Source organism: Arachis ipaensis, chromosome B4 (genome assembly GCF_059453495.1).
Source record: "Arachis ipaensis isolate K30076 ecotype BB chromosome B4, ASM5945349v1, whole genome shotgun sequence".
NCBI classification, from domain to species: domain Eukaryota; kingdom Viridiplantae; phylum Streptophyta; class Magnoliopsida; order Fabales; family Fabaceae; genus Arachis; species Arachis ipaensis.
The window spans coordinates 143383847-143407509 of NC_142439.1; the positions used below are offsets into that span (position 1 = coordinate 143383847).

At 31.6% G+C, this 23663-nt stretch overlaps 6 protein-coding genes across 7 annotated transcripts; 3 read left to right on the forward strand and 3 right to left on the reverse strand.

The window, feature by feature from the left end:
* The first annotated feature begins 1776 nt into the window (after window positions 1-1776).
* LOC107635386 (microtubule-destabilizing protein 60) lies at window positions 1777-4647 on the forward strand. Its single transcript, XM_016338858.3, has 8 exons — window positions 1777-2912; window positions 3081-3126; window positions 3226-3321; window positions 3418-3537; window positions 3668-3766; window positions 3969-4028; window positions 4125-4219; window positions 4328-4647. The coding sequence occupies exons 1-8, from the start codon at window positions 1906-1908 to the stop codon at window positions 4428-4430; spliced, it is 1626 nt and encodes a 541-aa protein (XP_016194344.1). The 5' UTR covers window positions 1777-1905; the 3' UTR covers window positions 4431-4647.
* Window positions 4648-4863: 216 nt separating this feature from the next.
* LOC107635387 (small ribosomal subunit protein eS19z) lies at window positions 4864-6439 on the reverse strand. Its single transcript, XM_016338859.3, has 4 exons — window positions 6244-6439; window positions 5587-5677; window positions 5278-5461; window positions 4864-5167 (listed from the first exon to the last, which is right to left on the reverse strand). The coding sequence occupies exons 1-4, from the start codon at window positions 6325-6327 to the stop codon at window positions 5095-5097; spliced, it is 432 nt and encodes a 143-aa protein (XP_016194345.1). The 5' UTR covers window positions 6328-6439; the 3' UTR covers window positions 4864-5094.
* A 1536-nt stretch (window positions 6440-7975) lies between these two features.
* On the forward strand, window positions 7976-11500 carry LOC107635388 (biotin carboxyl carrier protein of acetyl-CoA carboxylase 1, chloroplastic). The gene is made up of 7 exons (XM_016338860.3): window positions 7976-8565; window positions 9675-9728; window positions 9855-10024; window positions 10140-10461; window positions 10618-10689; window positions 11009-11074; window positions 11158-11500. The coding sequence occupies exons 1-7, from the start codon at window positions 8404-8406 to the stop codon at window positions 11179-11181; spliced, it is 870 nt and encodes a 289-aa protein (XP_016194346.1). The 5' UTR covers window positions 7976-8403; the 3' UTR covers window positions 11182-11500.
* A 1865-nt stretch (window positions 11501-13365) lies between these two features.
* Window positions 13366-14958, forward strand: LOC107637323 (expansin-A22-like). The gene is made up of 2 exons (XM_016340752.3): window positions 13366-13659; window positions 14336-14958. Exons 1-2 carry the CDS (start codon window positions 13509-13511, stop codon window positions 14956-14958), a joined length of 774 nt encoding a protein of 257 aa, XP_016196238.2. The 5' UTR covers window positions 13366-13508.
* A 1067-nt stretch (window positions 14959-16025) lies between these two features.
* Window positions 16026-18367, reverse strand: LOC107635389 (F-box family protein). 2 transcript variants are annotated; one of them, XM_016338861.3, is made up of 2 exons: window positions 18098-18367; window positions 16026-16997 (listed from the first exon to the last, which is right to left on the reverse strand). In XM_016338861.3, the coding sequence occupies exon 2, from the start codon at window positions 16982-16984 to the stop codon at window positions 16229-16231; it is 756 nt and encodes a 251-aa protein (XP_016194347.1). In that variant the 5' UTR covers window positions 16985-16997; window positions 18098-18367; the 3' UTR covers window positions 16026-16228. The 2 variants fall into 2 exon arrangements, with proteins under 2 accessions (XP_016194347.1, XP_088339297.1); XM_088483171.1 differs by lacking the exon at window positions 18098-18367 and adding an exon at window positions 17915-18083.
* A 1753-nt stretch (window positions 18368-20120) lies between these two features.
* Window positions 20121-22539, reverse strand: LOC107637324 (UDP-glycosyltransferase 83A1-like). Its single transcript, XM_016340753.3, has 2 exons — window positions 22011-22539; window positions 20121-21001 (listed from the first exon to the last, which is right to left on the reverse strand). Exons 1-2 carry the CDS (start codon window positions 22537-22539, stop codon window positions 20121-20123), a joined length of 1410 nt encoding a protein of 469 aa, XP_016196239.1.
* Window positions 22540-23663: the final 1124 nt, after the last annotated feature.

The window sequence follows — 23663 nt, forward strand, 5'->3', positions numbered from 1 at the left end:
ACAGTCTTAGTGAATGAATTTTCTATTTTTTCTTAATAACAGAAAAATGCATTCTTTATATTCCTTATTGCCACTTTCTTTGTTTTTCTTTGAAAAAGATATACAAAATTATGTGCCAATTTTAGTGAAATGTCTTTATAACATTTCTAAATTCTCGTGGTTTTTATATAACTTTTTTTCTTTTTATAATAAACAGAGATATTTTTATTGTTGGATAGATTTGGTAATGGACCAAACATAAAATCTATGGACTTGTCTCACATTTTCAACAAGTGTTAGGCCATTGACCACATTCATGGCTTAATTAATGTAATCATATGCAATTGGACCACAAATGAAGCCTAAAAGTTCAGAAAATTTGTATGATTATCACCTAATTAGCTTAGACTTAAGGCCCTTTTTTCTTGGTCTAAGTCCCAAAGGCCTACATAAGCTTGCTTCATCACCAACTATTTAGTAAATTGGGCATGTATGGTCCAAGTCCACACTAGAGAGGCAGGAAGGGGAAAAAATGCTGATAGTGTAAAATGTCTTCAAAAACTATATACCCAAACAAACATCAAATTAGCTTTGTAATCTTTATTATTAAAAGAATAAAGTATCGTTTTTGTTCTAAGGGATAAATTCTATTTGTGTCCTTAACGTTTAAATCGTCCTATTTGTATCCCTAACGTTTGTAAAAGTGATTCGATGTTATCCTGCCATCAATTACACATCATAAACGCTTTAGTTTGAGTTTTAAAAATCTCTTCTTGAAGTTAGAATACAAATGTCTGGGATAGATTTGATGATCTACTCCGAAAAATAGCTCATCAAATGTTGAAACTAATTCCTACATTTATATAATTCACTTTTCTAAGGACATAATTGAATCTAAACACAAATAGTGGGTATAATATTAAAATCGAACACATTCAAGTGAGACCTAATTGAGAATGAATACATCCAAGTGAGAATAATTGAAAAATATAATCTGATTTGTTAGTATAATTGATAGTAAGATAATATTGAATCACTTTTATAAACGTTAAGGATACAAATATGACGATTTAAACGTTAGAGACACAAATAGGACTTACCCCAAACGTAAGGATAAAAACGATACTTTACTCTTATTAAAAATAAAAAAATAAAAACCAACACAAGTTTTTGGCAAAGATAAATGAGAGTCTGTGTCTCTTAATCATTTTTTTGAGATTCTATACTTACTTCTGGATAGGAATGTAGCTTGTTTGCTTGGAAAGATTCTTCACTTTGTACTTCTTATTAGTCTACTTAAACAAATATAAGGAGTTCAAATATTGTCTTGTGTATAAATTAAAAAACCAAAAAATAAATAAAAAGTGATCTTTTTAATTTTATTTTGTTCTCTCATCTTAATGCTTTACCGGCTAAATTGCATAATTTATTAATAATTTCGTTATATTTATACTTTTCATAATAGACATTATCTTAAGATCGATTTTTTTTAGCAATTAATAATATTCATATTTTTATACGAATATTAAGAATATTTGTTGTATGAATGATATTATCTGTCTAATAAATCAATATTAATGGATAATTTTTTGAAAACTTTGCACTTGTAATGCAATATTGCTTTGTAAATTGACTAAATTCATATATTTCTTTTACCATATATTTTTTTTAGGAAAAAAAAATCATATGAATGACATGAATAATAATTGGCAAAGAAAATGGAAAACTAGCCGTTAACAAAGAGAGCCTTGCGTTCAACGTTCCAATCTTTTGTTTCTCTTCTTCTTCACTTCACAAAACACCAAACAAACAAACATTCACAACGCACAGATTTCACGAACTACTCTCTCTATTTTCTTCTTCCTGCATCGCCCAACCCTAACCCTAAACCCTAATCCACCCCTTCCTTCTCCGGTGGATTTTCCGATGGATACAGCCACCAATAATCCCGCCGCACCAATAACCACTCCAGCCAAGGGTTTCCGATCAAAGAATCAAGAACCCTCCAAATATTCCGAAAATGTCAACCCTAACAGTAATACCACTCCATTTTCCAAACCCTTATCCAATCCTTGTGGTTCTTCTTCTTCTCCTTCTCCTTCACCTGTTGTGAAGAAATCGTGTTCCAAGTCACAGAGGAAGCCACAATCCTCAGCAGCAAAGGAGGGTGTTGTGAATTCCGTGAATTCCGTTCAGAAGAACAAGATCAGGCAGAGGAAGTTCGTTGTTGCAAAGAAGAATAAGAACAAGAAGTTCGAGGGGAGTGGTGGCGATGGTGATAAGGGTTCAAACTCAACGCTGTCGTTTTGCAAGTGCAAAGAGAGCAACAAGAACAACAAGTGTCTCTGTGTGGCTTACCAGAATCTCAGGAAGTCACAGGAAGAGTTCTTCAAGAACAAGCAAGCACAAGAACAAGGGCAAGATCAAGAAGATGGAGCTGCTGAGATTGAGAGAGAGATCATCGAAGAAGAACAACGACAACAAGAAGAAGCCATAGGAGAGGATTGTGGTGGATTGGGGAGTGTTGTTGATTTGGCTGTGAAGAGGAGGAGGGAGAAGTTGATGGACGAAGCAAGGAAGAGTGTTCCTGAAGCTGGGCCTGGCAAGGTGATGCATTTGGTCAAGGCATTTGAGAAGCTTCTAACTGTTTCCACCACTGGAAAGAAAGATCAGGATCAGGATCAGGATCAAATGGCCGAGGCGGCGCTGGCGGAAGAACAGGAGCCACGAGAGAAAGAGGAGAATAAGGTGAAGAGAAAGGTTATGAGATGGGCACTGCCAGGGTTGCCACTTCCTAATGATGCAACTGAAAGAACTCAGGAAGTGTCTGGTTGTTCTTCATTTTGCCCGCCACAGGCGATTCTCACATCCGAGAGCCTTGGCTTGAATCCGAAGGCTTCAGTTTCGTCTTCATGGGATAGCAGCCGTGGAAGGTTTGACAATAACTGACAACTACAATTCCAAAATTCTTGTTTGATATATAAATGATATATAGATGTGTGTGCAAAATGATATATATGTATCTATGTTATACTACTTATTTAATAATAGTATGTATTTGTTTGTGTTGATGTTTGTTATACTTTTTATTCAAACTGCAGTGTATCTAACAGGACTTCTAATGGAGGTAGAAGAAGCAGAAGAAATGTAAGTCTTCTGGTTGGTTACCTTTTCTGGAGCAAAAAATGAAGATTTGATTAAAATGAGGGTTTTCTAAATTTGAATTGAATGGATTTGCTTTTTCAGAGTTTGGAATCAACTAGCACCTTTGGGGGAAGCAGGTGGAAGAAGAAGCAGCAGCTGAAAGTCACCAGCCAAAAACCATTCAAGCTAAGAACTGAGGTAATGCCTATTCTGATGCAACAAATTGATTGATTGAATCATTTTTCCATTGATTTTTGAATTGGATAATGACATGGATATTGTAATTCAATGCAGGAAAGAGGGAAGGTGAAAGAGGAAGAATTTGTGAAGAAGATACATGAAATGATGACAGAGGAAGAGAAGCAAAGGATACCAATAGCCCAAGGGCTTCCATGGACAACAGATGAACCTGAGGTGGTGGCCATTTTGCTCTCAAAATCTTGTGTTCAGTTCACAACTCATACTTTTTCCATTTCAGTGACATGCTTGCATTTGCTATAGCCTGTATTGAGTTACTCAACTATCTTCTGTGCTAATATTTCAGTGTTTGGTAAAGCCTCCTGTCAAAGAAATCACACAGCCGATTGACCTGCAGCTTCACAGTGATGTGCGGGCAATGGATCGTGCTGAGTTTGATCATCAGGTACCAACTCTTCTTATTTTCATTTGTTTAATTTTGCTTCATTAAGTGTAATATTGTGTCATGAGCAGCATCATTGTAAATGCTGGATCCATATTTCATAGATTTGTCGCTACTGCGAGCATCTTTCATTTTTAGAAAAATACAAATCGGTAGACAATAGAACACTGTTTGATAAATGTTGAACCATTCATGAACAATTTAGGTTGCAGAAAAATTGAGTTTGATAGAGCAGTACAAATTGGAGAAGGAGAGGCAACAAAAGGTACTCCTATTACTATTCAGATAACTCCTGTGCTAATCTACCATTGACATAACTAACTCCTTTCGTTAAATGATGGTTCTTTGTATGTAACTACAGATGGCAGAAGAAGAAGAAATCAAAAGGTTAAGGAGGGAGCTTGTTCCAAAAGCACAACCGATGCCTTATTTTGATAGGCCTTTTATTCCAAGGAGGTAAGGGTTGATATAGTCCTATGATGATTTAGCAATCTAAAGAGACATACAATCGAAAAAACTCATTTGAATGTATCTCTGACATTAGTTTGTTTTGCCTTGTACAAGGTCTGTGAAGAATCCAACAATACCTAAAGAGCCCCAGTTTCACATACCACACCACAAAAAGATCAAGTGTAGCTTATCCTATTCGAGCGATTTGAGTCCATAAATCTGCAAATTTTATTTTGTTAATAATAATAATAACTGAATGTGTTCTTTTCAGTCGTCCTGTGAACAATATTCAATTTTCTTCACGGAGCGCAACCAATGTAGTTGCATTCTTTTCAGTCATCCTATTGATTTGGCCTTGGTCCACTGTATTGTAGTTATCTTTGTACAGTGTTAAATTGATATATATGCCTCCAACCTTTTTTAAGGAAATAAAAGTTCAAGATGAATCATCATCATCAATTCCCATTTGAGAAATGATAACGGATTTCACTACAACACCATACACTCGGGACATTTAATTTTTCTTTATAGATTTAAGAGCAATTTGATAGTCACGGATATTCAATCAAATTTACTATTTATTTTGTTCTTTTCTCAAACTTCTGATACTCCAGTTCAAGATCCAATTTTTGTAATATATTCCTTCAAAATTAAACCAAAATGCACAACTCTTTTAATCAAAATAACTCCATCTGTTTCGGTCTTACACGGGATAACTCGGTAATTTTAAACAAAAGCCTCACCAAAAACTTCCAAACTAGAATGGATACAGACAGGTGAAAAAAAAAAAAAAGATATTGTCTCCAGAGCAAAATTAAATCCTAGTAGAGGGCCACCATCTGTTCTCAATAGTATGATGCCATTCTCAAGGAGCAACCATCTCAAGGAGCAACCACAATTCTCCCAGCAACTTGGTCAAGATCCCTCCGTCCGTTTGAAGTTATTCTCCTACCCCTGAAATACAAAAAGCATATGTTCATTCTTATGTTCTTTTGTGTTTAATGAAGAAATAACATAAAAAAATGAAGTGTTGAGGCAGACTGTTGCATCGCAACACAACTTACCCTTTAGGATCAACCTCAATAATGGTCATGCTTTCCAGCTGTTGCAAAATGTGTCTAGCAATAGCACCACTGCTCTCGCAGAAATGTGGGGGGCGGCTTCCATTCCTCTGGCTACCACCATAAATCCTCTTGAAAGCACCAACACCAAGACCGCCTCTCAGATAGATCTTTCTTGCCATAGAAGCTGTAATGAAAATTGAACTAAATCAATCTAAAACTATGTAAAAAAAGCAGGGTTTATGAAACAGTATAGGCAAACACAAAAACTCATACTAGCACATGTACAATCAAGTACACTAGGAACCTTACCTGCTCTAATAAAGTACCAATCAGGATCATAGGGAGCAAGCTCTTTAAACCTAGCAGTTTTTACAAGATCTGTCCATTCAGGAAGCTCCATCTGTACATGTTCAAGAGCAAGATACAAAAATTCTATGAGGAAACACAGGAGTGATTGTCTAAATTAAACTAGCAATCCAACACATATAAAAGGATTATCTAAACAAAAATATGCTTTTGGCAACTACATTAAGTTAATTGACCATCATAGAAGCACCACAAATTGGATCATTCTGTCTAGGAGAATAAAAGGCCTTATGGATAATTACACATCCAAAAGTTTCAGCTACACCAATCAAAGTTATCCACAGTACACATCCTAAGTTCAACTAACATCGTTATAAGATAATGTGCAATTTAAGCACATAATTTGTTAAAAAGGAGTCTTGAGAGATTTTGAAAGTGACATTAGCAGTAATTATTATCGACAAAAGCAGATTTTTTTCTCCCAGAATAAAATGACTAAAAAAAGGAACTGAAAATTGGAGAAATAAAAAGAAAAAAAAGGACTCTTTGGAGAATAACAAGAAGCAAAATCAGGACTTTCGAGGACCCCATTAAGTGGCATAAAATATGTTTCGTTTTTGTTAGTAGATTAGGAACTAGAAAGCGAAAAGTGTGATTTACCTTGCCAGAACGCTTAAGGTGAGAAGCGTAAGCTTTAACAAACTCGTGAGGAGAGACATCCTTCACTGTCCTCGAAGTTGCCATGGCCGAATCAGAGTGTGTGGCATCAACAAAGTTTCTTCCTTTCTTTCAGATTCGTATTTATATGAATCAAAATTGGGTTAGTTAGGGTTTTCCTTTCATTATTGTACCTAACTTTCTGTTATTTTTTTTTTCTCTGTTCGAGTATTTGACCCACTTTGGTAATTGGTATTTACAATTGGGCTTGTGTTCACAATTTTAGGCCTCACCAATTCTACTTAATAGCAAAAACATTATTGAAAAGAATATTTCGTGACAATATAATATTAGATAATTTGGTAAAATTGTTTTACGTGATTAGTGTAAATTTATTTTTTTATTAAGAGTAAAGTATCGTTTTTGTCCTTAACGTTTGGGGTAAGTTCTATTTGTGTTTCTAACATTTAAATCGTCCTATTTGTATCCTTAATGTTTATAAAAGTGATTCAATGTTATCCTACTGTCAATTATACTAATAAATCAGATTATATTTTTCAATTATTCTCACTTAGATGTATTCATTCTCACTTGAATGTGTTCGATTTTAATATTATACCCACTATTTATGTTTAGATTCAATTATGTTCCTAGAAAAGTGAATTATGTAAATGTTGTAGGAATTAGTTTCAACATTTGATGAGCTATTTTTTGGAGTAGATCGTCGATTTTATTCGAGACATTTGTATTCTAACTTCAAGAAGAGATTTTTAAAACTCAAACTAAAGCGCCATGATTTAAATATTAGGGATACAAATAGGACGATTTAAACGTTAGGGACACAAATAAAATTTACCCCAAACATTGGAGACAAAAATAATACTTTACTCTTTTATTAAACACTATGTTTGACCCAAAAAAAAAGTATTATATGTTATAGTCAGAATATTTTGAAAAAACACTACTGAGATCAATATAAAATATTTATTAGCTATAAAAAATATTATTTAATACTAAAATCATTATAAAAATTAATGATCGTATATATATAATATATATAATTTAATTTATTTTTAATATATATTTTTATAATAATTATTATTTTAATAATTAATTTTAGCATACATTTAACCTAGTTATTAATTGGATAATGATTCTGTCCAAGTATTATAAAGACATAGATACGTGAAAGCTATGTATCTAACATGTAACATCATATAAAAAATGGAAAATAATATAGGTGAATGCTATAGTGTTTTTAATATTGTGCCTAAATTATTAAAAAAATAAATAGATAATATTTGATAAATTTTAAAATAATTTTTTATTTTAAATATTTTATTTTATATTTAAAAAAAATTAAACCATTTAAATAGCACAACAAAAATATCATAAAATTCACCAATAATATAATGTAATGGGTGTTACTTGATGCATGATAAATTGATACTATTATTATTATATATTTAAATTTTTTTATAAATTAAGTCTAATTAAATTAAATAATAAGACTTAGAAAATTAGAATAGTGCTAGTTATAATTGATTTTATTATATTAGACTAATTTAATTAAATTTAGTTAACAAAAAGACTTAGATATATAGTATTATTCTTACTTAAATATATTTAATAATATGTTTAAATTAAAAGTTAACTAAATCAATTAAATAACACCATGAGCAATAATTAAACTAGTATAAATAAAGATACGTCTCTTTAGTTCTCTCTTTTCTTTACTACTTGATTAAGGAAATTAATGAATTCTTTTGATAGTATTAAATAAAAATTTAAGCTAGCGATTTCTAGCTTTCTCTAAGAAAAAGAGACGACAAATGCGAAAGCCAGTGAGCTAGCAAAGGTAGGATTTTATTGTTCCAAGTTAGTTGAAAGTTGAAACCGTGACGCTGATGTTTTCTTCCCTTTTCATTGGAATCATCGAAACCAAAGCCACACACTGTTAAAACCAGTGTTCCTCCTTCGTAGTTTCCATCATTCATTGCAAGCTTTTCTCCATTTCCTCGCACACCATTCTCCATTCCTTCTTCGACCTCATCGCCACAAAGAATCCTTATATTCTCGCTCACCCACTTCGCTAGATCACACTGTCATTTGAGCTCAGCAGCTAAAAAAAAATCGGTTTTTGATTTGTGGGGTTTGTTCAAAATGGCGTCTTTCACTATCCCTTGTCCCAAGTGTCTCTCTTTTTCACATTTGGGATTGAACTCTCAGACCACCCAACGGAACATGCACGTGGCTGGGTTGGAATTGAAGAAATCCCAGTCATTTGGATCTTTGGTTTGTGATTCAAACTCAATTGGGGTTCAGGTATGTGTGATTTGTTCTGATTCCAAATGTGATTGTTTTTTGCTCCTTTGTCGTGCCTGGTTTATGTAGATTACATGTTTGAGATTTTGATTCTATGGTTTTGAAGCTGAAAATGTAGCTATAGAATGTTCAATTTTGATTATATTCTATCACCTTCAATTTCAATAGTGAAGGTTTGAAGCCTTGATTTGAAGGTAAGAAGAGATAGTTTTCAAGTTTATTGGCTGAATTAAGAAATTTGGGTGCCGTGCAGTTAACTTGTTTCTTTTTTAGCATTTATCAGTTGTTACTTGTTGTCTATGTTCTCATTTTAGCAATTCTATTGTGTTTGGCATAAATTAGTGTGACCCATTATCAGTGTCTTTTCCACATTGAGACTCCTTTACTTTTGGAAATTAAAAAAGGTAACTAACTTTTCTTTGATATAAAAGGTTAAAGGGTGAAGCTTTTAACATATTTTGACATATTGTTATGATCCTTTAAATCAGGTGTCTGAATGTTCATGAAGGAATAGGAATATCAATATAGCTAGTTTATTTTGACACATAATTTATTGCTAAGCATAAAAGGCTTACTCTCACATTTGGAAACTGTAGACCTAAAGAATCATAACAATATGTAATGCAAGGATACAGTTCTGTTAGTAGGTGATAAATGTTTCTGCTAAGACTATTTCCTGTATTTGAAAGCATTATATCATGAAGCTTCCCATCATTATTGGGTTTACATTTCTAATATGCACATTTGTGATGTAGATTTCTATTAATTTTTATGCTTATGTAATGTGTATAATATAGTTCCGCTTTTTTTTTTTTCATTCTTTTTTTAGCACTAGAATTACACTATTTCAATTATATTTGATGGACGTGGATTGCATTTGTGAATGAAAGCACATAGGTCACTACAGACATAGTTTAGTGATGAGTTTCTAATGTGCTTAAAACTGAAGAAATGGTATACACCAAAGTATTTTCAGCTTTTTTACTTTTTATGTTTTATTTTTTTCTTTTAATCATTCAATACTACAATAAACTAGTGTCAGAGGTTTTGTATCTATACTTTTCCTCCTGATTATTTAAATACTCAATTGTTAATGCCATGTCATGCAGTGCCTTAATACGAAGAAATTTTCTGCCTTGAAGTGTCAAGCACAGCCTAAAGAGGTCAGTTCAGATCAAGTTTCTGTTCGAATGAAAATTGTCACAAGAGGGTGCTAATCCATCTGTGCAAATTAGTTCTTATATAAGATTGAATTACGATTAGCACCAATGCTGCTTTGCATATTGTAGGTTGTTACTCTTGAAAATTCTTCAAACTCTGCACCTGCACTTGTCAATGGACCTATACCTGCTTCATCAAAAGAGAAAGACGACGAAAACAGGAAACCTTCTGGGCCAAGCACTTTTGCAGATCCAGCTTCCATGTCTGCATTCATGAATCAAGTTTCAGACCTTGTAAAGTAAGACTATACGCCACATGCTGTGTAGACTCGTATGTTGACATTTTTGTTCTCTTATGAACATTAGGCTTTGCAATATTTCTAAATACTTATATAATATTATTTTCATGGGAAGACTTGTGGATTCTAGAGATATCGTTGAGCTACAACTTAAGCAGGCCGACTGCGAGCTCATGATAAGGAAAAAGGAAGCTTTGGAGCCTCCACCGGCCATGGTAGCTCCGGTGTCTTTTCCTTATCCTACATATCCTTCTATGCCTTCACCACCGCCACCAGCTGCTGCTGCTGTTGCTCCTGCAAGCGCTGCGCCTTCCAAAGCAGCACCTGCCTTACCACCACCTGCAAAAGCAAGCAGGTCATCTCATCCACCCCTGAAATGTCCAATGGCTGGGACCTTTTATCGTAGTCCAGCACCTGGTGAACCGCCATTTGTCAAGGTATGTGTCAACATGACTGTATAAACAAATGTGATTTAGATATTGCACTTCTTTCAAGGTGCCATTAGCCCATTATACAAATAGACTACTAGATTTAGAACTAATTATTACCATGTTTACATAATTGGTAGCCTCATTTCATTCTTGATCTTTCAGGTGGGAGATAAGGTGCAGAAAGGGCAGGTTGTTTGCATTGTTGAGGCTATGAAACTGATGAATGAAATTGAGGTATTTGTGTTGTCCCTTTATAGCTCTGTTTCAAAATAACTGTCAATTTAAACAAAGTGGAAAAATTAGTGTATCAAGAGTTCAGGACAATTGATGACTTTGTTCAAATTGATGATTATTTTGAAATGGAAGGAATATTTTATTCTTCTAATGTGTTTAATAATAATATTATCATTGTTTGGCTTCTCATTTATTCTGGAGATTTGTTGAATCATTATATAGATTAATATAATTCTACATAGATATATACATAAACTCATGTAGTCCAATATAACCAAAACTCTTAAATTCTTCTGTCTCCTCATTCTTTGCTTCCCAGGCTGATCAATCTGGAACAATAACTGAGATAATTGCCGAGGATGGCAAACCAGTCAGCGTCGACACGGTAAGTGCACGCACTCTCTCTCTCTCTCTCTCTCCGAACTTTGTACATCATTTGTCTAACTGAGTTTGTTGTGGTCCATGTAGCCTCTTTTGGTAATAGTACCATGAGTACCAGGAAAAAAGAGAGCTTAATTTGGTTGGAGCTGTGGGAAACTACATTGCTAGATAACATGTCTGGCACTACATGATTTAAATTATTCATTATTATTGTTCAGAAATTTCTTGTGTGATAATGTTTTTTCCTACTTTTAAGGAAAATTCACTCTGTCCGTTTATTCAGAAAGACATTTTAGACATAAGAGCCACATCACTGTCCAATAACACTTTCTTCTTTTACTATTTATTGGTTTATGTCAATTCATTAACTTGATGTCTTGTATTAATGTATTCAACTATTATACTTACACAGATTACTATGATACAAAAATAGTGAAAGGTTTGAATCTTGTATAGAATTAGTAGGGGTGGCAAGCGGGGAAGTCAGTTCCATCCCGCCAAAAGCCCGCCCCGCCCTGCGTTATTGAGGCGGTCTTTTTTTTTTTTTTTGGTCAAGATGAGGTGGTTTTGAAATTTCACTCCCCCGCTGTTAAGCGGGGCTGGCGGGCTAAGTTCGCACAAATTTTATTTTTTTATTATTAAATATTAAATAATATAAATTATTAAAAAATATATTAAATAATATATATAATTTTACAATCATTTTAGTAAATTTATAATTTTTAAATTAATAAACATGAAAGACTTTATAATTATAAATATGTAATAAACATAATTTTAAACTAAGTTTTTTGAAACAAAATAATAAAATTAATATTATTCAAAATAAAATAAATATTGTCCAAAATATATAATTAAACATCTACAAATTTAGAACATAATCAATCAAACGTAAAATATAATCCAAAATACTAAATTAGAACATCTTCAATAAAATTCTAAGCCCGGCGAAAAAGTCCGTCCCACCCGCCAAAGCCCACGGTTTAAGCGGTGCGGGTTAAGCGGACTTTTGACGTGTGGCAGTCTCAATTTTTTAATTCGACCCGCCTTTTTTGACGGGTTACATGGGCTGACCCAGCAGATTTAAGTCCGTTTGCCACTCCTATAATTAGGTTTCCTTTGATAAAGTTTTTATTTTTTGAGTATAACGTATCAAAATTAATTTTAAAAGATAGCTTTATAAGAATTCTAATATTTTTGTTTAATAAATCAAACTAAAAATAACTTTTTAAAAGTATTAGATTTTTTAATTTTTGATAATTACAAGTTAATTTTAAAATATCTTCTTAAATGTTATTAAAAATATTTTTAACTTTTAAAAACTAGAAGTACAAGCACTTTTTATTTACCAAATGTAAAATGAGGTCTTCACTCTTACAAAAGAAATTTGCCTTGGACATTGCAACAAATTAACTCTGGTTTGTCGTGTTTAAAGTACCAAAATTGGCCAAAGGATATGCCTCATTTCAACATAAATGGAAAAGAATGGAAACTGGAAAGGAATCAAATGTTATTCAAATTAATTCAATTCCGAGAAACTTGAGACCTCATGCCTTACTAAGATCTTATCACATATGCATAGCTATCAACTTAGGTTTCTCTAATCTATTAATGACCAATTATTTTCTTTTATTATTTTAGATTATTACGAATCTTATGTAAATGGCAAGTTCTACTAGACGCACTAATCTGTTAATGCTTTTGTCATATATAAAATTAAATATTTTATATCTTTTTCAAATTTTTTATAATCCTATATGATATATCTATAAAATACTTTACTTAAATAGAATATTTTCTATAATTTAATAATTTTACTTTTGTAATATTATTTTCTCCTCAAAGTACGGAACTTACATTTTATGTGCTTGTTTGAGCGCTATTATTTTGATAAAAAAAAGATTTTTTCAATAAAAAAGATCTTTTTTTATTTTTTAGCGTGTTTGGTAAATTTTTAGTAATAAAAATGAAAGCACTAGAAAAATAAAAAAAAATCTTTTTTGAGAAGCTATAATTTACATCTTTTTTTAAAAGATCTTTTTTCTTTACAAAAAAAAGATGTTTTTTATATAATAAATACACAAAAAGTACTTTTATATTATTATACCCAAATATAATTAATAAATAAAAAAAATTTGTATAAAATATCCAAACATACAATTACTTTTTACATAAAATCTTCTAAAAAAAATAAATCAAAAAAAGATATTTTTTTTAAAAACTCACCCAAACAAACTCTATATATTCCGCCTGTAATTCATACAAAAATCATATACTTCTAAAACCTCTCACAAATCTAATTTGTGGTTTAAATATTATCTTGATTCTCCTATAAGAAATACTAATAGCCTTAATTCACAACACAAATTAAACCGTTAATTTTATTATAATCATATCATCGTATATATAGTTTTCATTCTATTATAAAAGAGGCATATATGTTTATGAGTATGGCTATGGCTACGTCTCGTTGTTTGGTTCCTTTGGTCATTTTCATGTATTCCTTAGCCATTTCAGGTGCCATTGATGGTAATTGGTATGATGCTCATGCAACATTCTATGGTGACATACGAGGTGGAGAAACCATGAGTAAGTAACTACAACGTTGGATTATTGCAATCACACTTTTATACCATGCTACTCAATCATTAGCATACTATCATGATTCATGTGCATGCATCATACATGCATGTAATATTTAGGCTTTATTTTTGGTAAAATTTAATAAATACTTTATTTTGTATTTGCTAAATAAAAAAAATCACACGTTTAAACTTATAATTAAAGTTAAAAATGCTTTTAAAAGCATAAAATTAAGTACTTTTTAAAGTTAGCTTATATTTAATAAATATTCAAATTTAATTTTATATTTATGTCTACATGGCCTTATTCAATTTTTAAAAATTATTTTATTAAATACATTTATTATCACTTGTGTTTGTTAAAAATTATTTTTAGGTTAATTTATCGAATATAAATACTACAATTTTTAGACATTTATCTTTTAAAAATTAACTGTGATAAACTACTTAAGTAAAAACTTTACCACATGGGGTGATAAAGAGGAATGTTAGGGGCCAGCAAATTTGGTGTTTTGTAATCATCAATTGGCCATCAATAGTATTTTTAATGGTGTGAGATTACATGTAACGGTGGACGATCACTCACTTTTGTTTTGATAGTTAAGTGTTGGCCAGAAAACACAAAAGTTGTTGGCCCTAGACTTTTCCGGTGATAAATAAGTTTTGATTTTGTGATTATCCAGATGGTGCATGTGGATATGGGAATTTATTTGAACAAGGGTATGGACTTGCAAACACAGCACTAAGCACTGCTCTATTCAACCGTGGACTAACATGTGGTGCATGTTTTGAGATCCAATGTGTGAATGATCCACAATGGTGTATTAAGGGTGCAGGAACAATCAAAGTAACAGCAACAAATTTTTGTCCTCCAACTAACGAAAAAGGTCGTCCACCATGGTGTAACCCTCCACAAAAGCACTTCGATTTGTCCATGAAAATGTTCACAACAATAGCAAACTACAAAGCAGGGATAATCCCAGTTCGTTATAGGCGCACTCCGTGCATTAAACATGGTGGTGTCAGGTTTGAGTTGAAGGGTAACCCTCATTGGTTGCTAGTGTTGGTTTTTAATGTTGCAAATGCTGGTGATGTTACAAATGTTAAAATATCAGGTTCAACCGCACGTGCATGGATTCCTATGACACGTAATTGGGGGCAAAATTGGCAAACTGGTACTCCATTGGCTGGACAAGCATTGTCTTTTATGGTTACAACAAGTGATGGCAAAACGTTGACGTTTAGTAATGTTGCTCCTCCCAATTGGCGACTTGGACAAAGTTTTCAGGCCGCAACCAACTTTTAGTGCCCTCTTCAATTCATTACCTAAGTATAATGTAATGTTGTTAATTACTGTCATCAAGTATATTCTATATCTATATTCTACTCCATCACCTTTGAATACCACACTACAAATAAATAAATAAATTCAAGGTGTCTCTCATTTAATTTGCGTTGTGTATCATTTACTAGGCCATTTCTCAGTCTAATTCTTTGATTTTATACGATATTTCATTCCTTTTTTTTCTGATTCGAGTATAATGAACGACCTGATATATTTTTAAAATACTAAATAATTCTAATAATATCCTCTAAAAAAATAAAGTGATTTGCAATTAATTATAAAATAAATCCATAAAATTTACAAACCAAATCAATTTCAATTAAGACGGAAAGTGCGTCGAGCTGAACTGAGCTATTCACAAAATTAAGCTTGACTCACGACTCGACTCATTAATAATTGAACTTATTTTTTGAGTTCAAGTTCAGCTCACAAAAAACTCAGTGGCAAAATAACAAAAACATAATTTATAATTTTATATCAATAACTTATAATTTATATATATTAAAAAAATTAAAAAAGATCAATTTTTATATTGTCTTCTATTAATTATAAAGTTTTTATTTATGTCCTAAATTAAAATTATATATAAAAAATGACTATAAAATTTTAAATAATTGAGAACATTAATATATACATGCATTTCTCTTATTCTCTTCTATCGTGAATAATTTAATTAGATTTGTTGCGTTCTACTTCATCATCCATTCAACCTACAATAAATAGATTAAATACATATAAGATATGTGTATTAATAGTTTAATATATATAATCAAATCAAATCACGAACTAATCAATTGTTATCCAAACTCAAACTCAACTCATTTAATTTATAAGCTCAATTTCAGACTCAAACGTGGCTCATGAACTCACGAATTTAGCTTATCAAATTATTAACATCAAATTATTAACTAGTCAAACTCGAACTGCCTTGACTAACTTGGAGCCCTAATTCCAATATAGACATCTCACTTTAGAAAATTCGAACTCATTATACGTTAAAAATTAGCTCAACTTCGTACCCTTGTCAGTGAGTGAATCAAATATAGTCTTATAGTTTTTTATTTGACGACAATTAACTGTGTTAAGGATATACATACTAAAACATACTTAGAAAGTGGATATAAACACGGCAATCCATGCAAGGCACCCATATCAACAATAGACAAGAAATTAGCATACAGCAATGATGTTCAATTTCTGTTGCAATATTGGACATCACACTGATAAACGCTCACTTCCAATCAAGCATGTCCAATAGCCAAAGGACTTCTTCCTTTGAGTTTGCCACATCACAGAAATCCATTTGGATCCCAAATACATCAATAACCTCTTCATTCCCATCTTCCATGAACAGCAACGAGATCCATGCCCGGATGCCGGATAGAAAAGGGTAGACAGGGGATATGTCTAGGTAGTCGAACGCCAAGGCTCTGTATGAAGACCGATCAATGTAATCGAACATGGACTTGTTTATGATGCGAGCAATCTTATTCGAATCCTTTCGACCAACCATCACAGAGACACTTACATTCTGATTTTGTCCTGCAGGGATGGTAAATCGAGGCTCAACAGGTAATGTCATCTTGTACTCAGAACCCTCCAGGTGAAACTTGAGCAAGTCACATACTCCAGATGGTGGAATCTTAAACCCGGGTTGAAGGACAGAGCCGGGGACCACTTCTGAGAAGAGCAATGTGGTTTCAGCCCAAATGTCAATGAAGAACTCTAAATCATCGAAAGAAATTCTTGGTGGGAGGAGAGTTCTTCGGTGCTGGCGCCTACAAAAAGTTTGATATAACTTATAGTACGTTACAGATGGAGGGTTAGGACGCTTGCACATTGAAGGCCATCTTGTGGAACAAAGACATTTCCATAAGTAATCATCGCTAGCTATGTCTCTCCACTGCTTAGAGACAGCCATACAAGAAGCAAGGTCAGCGCCATCCAGTAACGGGAAGACAGCCTTCAAAACCTCCTCAAATGCCATTTACAGTTGCAAGCTGCAATTAAAAAATGGAGTAAATTAATTAATGATCATTCACTACAATGAACAATAAAACATAAACAACTGAAGGATTCCAAAAGACTGTATAATAATCTCTCGAATTGAAGTATACAGTATAACAGCATTACTTCGCTCAATCATGTATATATTAAGTACTTTGAAAGTATAACTCTACCACGAAATAATTTAATCTTTGTATATTTAGAAACACAATGTAATCGAGATAAAAGTAATGAAGTTGTGAGGGACTGGATCATCTGGAACAGTAAAATACAGTTACTAGGACAGTATATTCTCTGGAAAAGTGAGATACAACTCCAGTAACAGAAAATTCATAATGCTCCATTCCAGTAAATTGCTCTAAAACAAAGCAAATATCTTGCATCAGCTTTTACTAACCTTTTTTAACCCCATTAAAAAGGGTATGTTTGGTTACATAGGTGGGAACCAGAGACAAATCAGCATTTTGGTACAAAAATGAAGCATCTATATTTATCCTCATATTTTGTTACTCTACCAAGCAACTGTAAATTGATTGAGTCTAATTTTTATTTTCAGCTACAAATTTCCTAAATAATCAAACAAGCACACCAGAATCAACATTGAACAAAACACATGATTGACAAATCGCAAATGAAACATGAGCCCTAACTGAAGATTTCCATTGCGAAATTCCAAGCAAATACGGATTGAGTAATTTAATCAGAGTGTCATTAAAGATGACGCCACCACGAATCACAAACATCAGAATCAAAACCAATCAACATACATGAACAACAGCATCTATCTATTTTGATTAATCTAATTCGAACAAAAAAAAAAGGTTTTTTCCCCTCTATTTTTTATTCTACTTGATTCAGTTTTATAGCACTTTGACTCAAAGTAGAACATAGCATTTCAGACTCCACATACCACAGCTTCAACCAAGACGCATCCAAGCATATAAAAAAAATTTGCGATGACCAAATAATTGTCCTAAAAAACAAAATTGAAGGAAACAACACAACACAATCGAAATCAGAATCAAGGGGGAAAAACAAACTGAAGAATACAAAATAAAAAAAAAATTGTTAGAGAGAGAGAGAGAGATGAAACCGTTGAATGCGTGAGAAGATCTGAATGGAGATCGGGGAGAGGTTGATGGTGGGGATTGGGAAATGCTGAAACCCTAAATCAGATTAGATGCAACAAGAGGAACAATGCTTGATTTGGTTTAGGTTCGAAGTGTGAGAAGAGATATCATCGCAGTCAAAAAGAGAGAAAAGGAAAAATCAGAGAGCAATGAAAACCATGAGACTGTGTCGAAAGAGAGAGAGTGCGAAAGGGTAAGACGGAAAGGCAAATTCGGTAAATTAACAAATGTACGGAGAATTTCTTCGTTAATCCAACATTAAATAATATTTTTTTATGGAAAAGTATGGGGAGTTAATGAAATGTTTGTATAATGTGTACAATGGAGATTTAGGAAATATTAAAGATATAACTATTAGTGTTACCTTTTTTTATCAGTATAAGTTTTTGGAATGAGTGGTATTATGACATATTGACATGGTATTAGAGTTTTAAATCCGAGAAGTCAAGTTTTAAATCCGAGAAGTCAAGAGTTCAATTCTCAGTGAATCCCAACAGCTTAAACTTTTGGGATGAGTGATTTTATGACATGAGATATTTATTATCCTTAATACATTATGTTGTGATACTGATACATTATTAATGTAGCTATCTATTTTTTTTTATCTCATATTAGATTTAAAATTTATGCTTAAAGAAAAAAGTTCTTCCTTTTTTTGTTCAGGAAATTTTTTTAATAGCAGATTAGTAATTTAAGTATTTTTATTATCTGCGGTATTTTTTAGTTTGACAGATTAAAAACTGATTTGTCGTTGATTTGAACTTTATTTAAGAGTTACAATCTAAAATCTGAAATTTGAACTCTCAATAATTCTCAACATTTACTTAAGTGAACAAGTAAGCTGATAATTGGACCAACTCAAGGTTGTTAATCCAAGTTCTTCTTTGATAGAAAGTTTAAGCAACTTAAAGTATTGTGAATTTGTGACCCAAAGTTAGAAGATGGGTTGCTAGAAGTGGACCTATTGGTGTGCTTTGATGAGGAGGAGCCCAGCACATGCAGTAGTCTCATGGTCAAAATTTGTCTTGCAAACAACCCAATCTATATCTTTCAAAGATTTGAGTAGCCCACCTCAATTTTTTGATAAGATGATCTTTTAAAAAACAAGAATATGACCAAACAAAATCTATATGACAAAAACAAAAAACTCTTGCTTCGCAAGACTGGCCTAATAACATTTATGTAAGAAAATTTTCTGAAATGAAAAGAAGAAACTGCAGAGATCTTTTTGTACATACGTATAGAGAAGGTAATAGAAATGCTGATTGTCTAAAAAAAATGAGTATACAGTTAGAGGAGAATTTTTTGTTTTGGGATAATCCTCCTTGCAGATTTAGTTGTTATCCTCTTGGAGGATATTAGAGGGGCTACTTTATCCCGCCTTATTTGTAATTAGTTTTCTCTTCTTTGGATTTTAGTTCCGTTTTAATACAAAAAAAAAACATTTATGTATATCTTGTTTAAAAAGTGTATGAATTCAAATCCTAACTATGATTAGAAAATAATTATATAGAAGTAGAACTGATAAAAAAACGAGGAGGAGAATATGTGTATGTTAAGATGAAACTGGACCCGAAAAAAGAAAAAAGAATAAAATCGTTTCATCATTTAAATTTCTATAATCATTAGGATATAAATAATTTCTTATCATAAACTTATCCGTCAATTTACTTTATTCAGGTGTTTTTCTTCTTTAAAACTGCACTAATATTAGTGTCATTTCAATACATAAAAAAAAAAAAATTGTAGTCATAGTTCTAGTTATTCATCCATTTCATAGGTTTAAAAATTGAAACAATAAGTTACAAAAGTACTAGCCAGGATAGTCAACTAGTTTACAAACAACTTTAAGTACAACTAAAGTCACATATACTCTTAAGTCACACAAATTATATCACAAATTAAAGACACACTTTCTAAGTTGAATTGAAGCACCACTAATATATATGCTTATTTTACTTGAGCATATATATAACACATAACTAATTAATAGTTATATGCTTTTATCCATTCAACAAATCTATTAAAGTTTCTATTTGAACTACCCCCTTCTTTAATACTATTGATGGTTGAATTTTTTCTCTCCATAGCCATTACTTTAAATTCTCCCTCATGAAACAGTTTTTGTATCTTGCATGCTATTTCTTCCCTAGTTATTATAATTCCATCCATTGGAACAAGTCTCAATCCAACCTTCCAAACATCACAAATTAATGTTTGATTAAAGAATTGGTCAGCAAAATAAGGCCAGCATAAAAATGGAACACCATTTACTACACCTTCCATAGTAGAGTTCCAACCACAATGACTTATGAAGCAAGCAATTGAAGGATGACTCAAAACTTTCTCTTGAGGTGCCCATTGAACCACTTTTCCAAAAGGGAAAACTCTTTCTTCAAATTCTTTAAGAAAAGATTGGTTTTTTCCATTGTTGATATCTGCCCTTATAACCAATAGAAAAGGCCTATTGGATAGTTCAAGTCCAAGTGCAAGTTCTTGCAATTGAGAATGATCAAAGATAGTGACACTTCCAAAAGCAACATAGATTACTGAATTGGTTTCTTGTTGATCAAGCCAATTCAAACAAGATGAGTCTTCTGGCCAAAAGCTACCAACATGGTTATTAGTTGCTAGAAGTGGACCTATTGGTATTATTTGTGGAGCAAAGTCAAATGTTGCTGGCTCATAATCATAATTAGTGTTGCAAATAATCCAATCTGCAAGCTTCACAGATATATTATTCCTTTTTGTAAGATTGAAAACTGTATGTTGTGTGTTCTTGTCACCCAAGCATGCCCATGGAAACTCTCTTGTCTTAATAGGCATCATTGGTCCCAATTGAATTGCCTCATCTTTTGCAGGTGTTCCTAAAATGTAATAAAAGAAAACAATTTTTTCTCTTTATTCATCATCTTGAATATCCCTTTTCTTCTTTTTAAAATAATATACTTGTTTTTTAAAATAAGAAGTTAAAGAAATAGAGTTACATGATAACATGGCTCTAAATATATATCCTTCTAATTATTAAATTAAAAAGAAAAGGATTTCCTTGTTTTAGATTTTGAGCCATTGATTATATATTTATCTTTTGAATTTATTTATGAGCAATGTTATATAGCTAATAAATATTATTATTTTTGGTCAACAATAATTTATTATATTTATATTTATAAGAATTTTACACACAAAAAAATTTAGTTTGCATCTATATTTGTCAGAATTTGCACACATAAATAAATAAATACAGTTATTTACATTCATATTTTTTAAATTTATACATATGAATTAGTAAAATTTATTTATTAAAGACAATTTAGTATTTATGTTAGTCAAACAATAACAAAAAATACTAAAAATTACTAGCTCAAAAATTTTTATTCATTTATTATTTAGAGAGAAGTTTAGGATGGGAGGACTTTTATGATGATCTACTCCATAAAAGCTTGAGTATCCACTCTATATATATACACTCAAAAGATTAACTCTACATGCATGATAAAATTTTCTAATCATCAATGACAATTGGGTTTGACAAATTTCTTAATTACCCATCACCTTATTATTCATAACATGTAAACAATTCTATCATGAGAAACAAAGTCTAATAGAAAAGTATAGGTAACCAACAAAATTTTTAAACAATGTGTAGACAATGTAAATTAATAGGGTTAAAAGAGTAAATTTAATTAGTAGCATTAAATTAGGATGTAGTGTATTTTCATTTGATTGATGGTTGTTCATGTTGTTCAAAATTTTCATTGTTCCACTAGCACTCCCCAAGTCTAATTAAATACAAATCTATTCCCTATATCATGTAAGAAATAATAATTAATTTAAGGCATGAAAAATGTTAAAACAAATTGTGTGAATTCTCACCATCATTGGCAACAATGAGTCCATCATCAAGAAGCTTTTGGATGTTGAAATGCAAGGCCAATAATGAAGCTGATGCAGGCCAAAATGCAACTGCTCTTATTCCCATCTTCTTTGCAACTTCAATTCCCCATCCAAAGTTTTCATCAATCACCAAACAACTGATTTTATTTCCATTATTATTATTATTGTTATTATTAGATTTGTTGATATCTTCTATGAGCATTTCCAACTTCTTAGGCATGACCTTACATGTTGATTCTGTCAACTTTCCAAGCAGAAGACTTCTATTGTCACCATCCTCTAACCCATCTGGGATTGAAACTAGTTCAATCATTGCATCTTTATTATTATTATTATGATCTGCTACTCCTTCTCCTAGAGAAGATTTCATGATTTGATTGTGAACAAAGTCAATGTTCACAAATGTGACTTTGATTCCATGCTTCACAAGTTGATGTGAAAGTTTCATGAGAGGAATTACATGGCCTTGTGCTGGAAATGGTATAACCAAAATATGTGCTTCACACATTTTCTTGCCTCTCTTTAAATTTTAAATTCCACGAGAAAAAAGGTTAGAAGTCAATTGCATTATCATTGCTTCTCATTAGTAGGTTTTATATGGGCACAATTATTGATATATCACTTTTTTCCAACTTATTATTAAATGGTCACTCTTTTAGAATTAATTATTTAAAGATAAATATTCTAATAATCGAAGATTTTATAATTATTTTTATATAAAAATACTATTTTTTTTGTCCTTAGATAATAGATTGTAAGATTAAATTTTGGGTAAAGTATTAAATTGATCCTCTACGTTTAGGCGTAATTCTGCTATGTTCTATTTAAATCCAAAAAAGTTTTATTTAGCTTCAATTTAGTTCCACCGTGAGGTCAAAGTTAAATAATTAACGAAATGTCCTACATGACAGCAGTATAAGAACAAGATCGATAATCTGGAGAATAAGTACAAGCTCCAGAGGTACAAAATCAATCGTGGATGTATCAATACATTTATTTATAATTTTTTTACAATTTAAATGAAACATTTTCTATAAAACTAAGGAGAAAGATAAATAAATGTATTAATGCATTTACAGTTGATTTTGTGCTTTGCAGCTTGTATTTATTCTCCAGATTATCGATCTTGTAATGTAGGACATTTCGTTAATTATTTAACTTTGACATCATGGTGGGACTAAATTGAAGCTAAATAAAACTTTTTTAGATTCAAATAGGACACTTTAAACCTTAAGAACCAAAATAGGATTACGTCCAAACGTACGGGACCAATTTAGTAGTTTATCCTTATATTTTAATATGTTATAAAAGTGTTATTTTTATTTAAAATGTAATTAAATAAATAAATTATACTTTAAATAAAATATTTTTATAAAAAAATATTTTTAGTATTTTTATCAAAAGGTGACGCGTTGAAAAAAATTTATATACATACCCACTTGGATGATGGCTATGATGATGCTTGAATGTTGACATATTATAATAATTTAATTTTTCATTTCGTCATTCACCGTCGAATCAAATACTATTATCTATATACTATCAAAATTTTCTTGTGTATATATTTTGTCTTTATGTTACGAATAAAATTTAATTCCATATTAAGACAAAAAAGAAAAAAATAGTAAAATT

Coding starts and splice junctions, on each gene's coding strand:
- LOC107635387 (XM_016338859.3), bottom strand. CDS start 6,327: ATGGCAACTTCGAGGACAGTGAAGGATGTCTCTCCTCACGAGTTTGTT. Junction 5,678..6,243: donor ACCTTAAGCGTTCTGGCAAG/GTAAATCACACT, acceptor GAACATGTACAG/ATGGAGCTTCCTGAATGGAC. Junction 5,462..5,586: donor TTGGTACTTTATTAGAGCAG/GTAAGGTTCCTA, acceptor TTTTCATTACAG/CTTCTATGGCAAGAAAGATC.
- LOC107635388 (XM_016338860.3), top strand. CDS start 8,404: ATGGCGTCTTTCACTATCCCTTGTCCCAAGTGTCTCTCTTTTTCACAT. Junction 8,566..9,674: donor CAAACTCAATTGGGGTTCAG/GTATGTGTGATT, acceptor CATGTCATGCAG/TGCCTTAATACGAAGAAATT. Junction 11,075..11,157: donor AACCAGTCAGCGTCGACACG/GTAAGTGCACGC, acceptor TGGTCCATGTAG/CCTCTTTTGGTAATAGTACC.
- LOC107637323 (XM_016340752.3), top strand. CDS start 13,509: ATGTTTATGAGTATGGCTATGGCTACGTCTCGTTGTTTGGTTCCTTTG. Junction 13,660..14,335: donor ACGAGGTGGAGAAACCATGA/GTAAGTAACTAC, acceptor GTGATTATCCAG/ATGGTGCATGTGGATATGGG.
- LOC107635389 (XM_016338861.3), bottom strand. CDS start 16,984: ATGGCATTTGAGGAGGTTTTGAAGGCTGTCTTCCCGTTACTGGATGGC.
- LOC107637324 (XM_016340753.3), bottom strand. CDS start 22,539: ATGTGTGAAGCACATATTTTGGTTATACCATTTCCAGCACAAGGCCAT. Junction 21,002..22,010: donor ACTCATTGTTGCCAATGATG/GTGAGAATTCAC, acceptor ATTACATTTTAG/GAACACCTGCAAAAGATGAG.
- LOC107635386 (XM_016338858.3), top strand. CDS start 1,906: ATGGATACAGCCACCAATAATCCCGCCGCACCAATAACCACTCCAGCC. Junction 3,127..3,225: donor GTAGAAGAAGCAGAAGAAAT/GTAAGTCTTCTG, acceptor TTGCTTTTTCAG/AGTTTGGAATCAACTAGCAC. Junction 3,767..3,968: donor GTGCTGAGTTTGATCATCAG/GTACCAACTCTT, acceptor TGAACAATTTAG/GTTGCAGAAAAATTGAGTTT.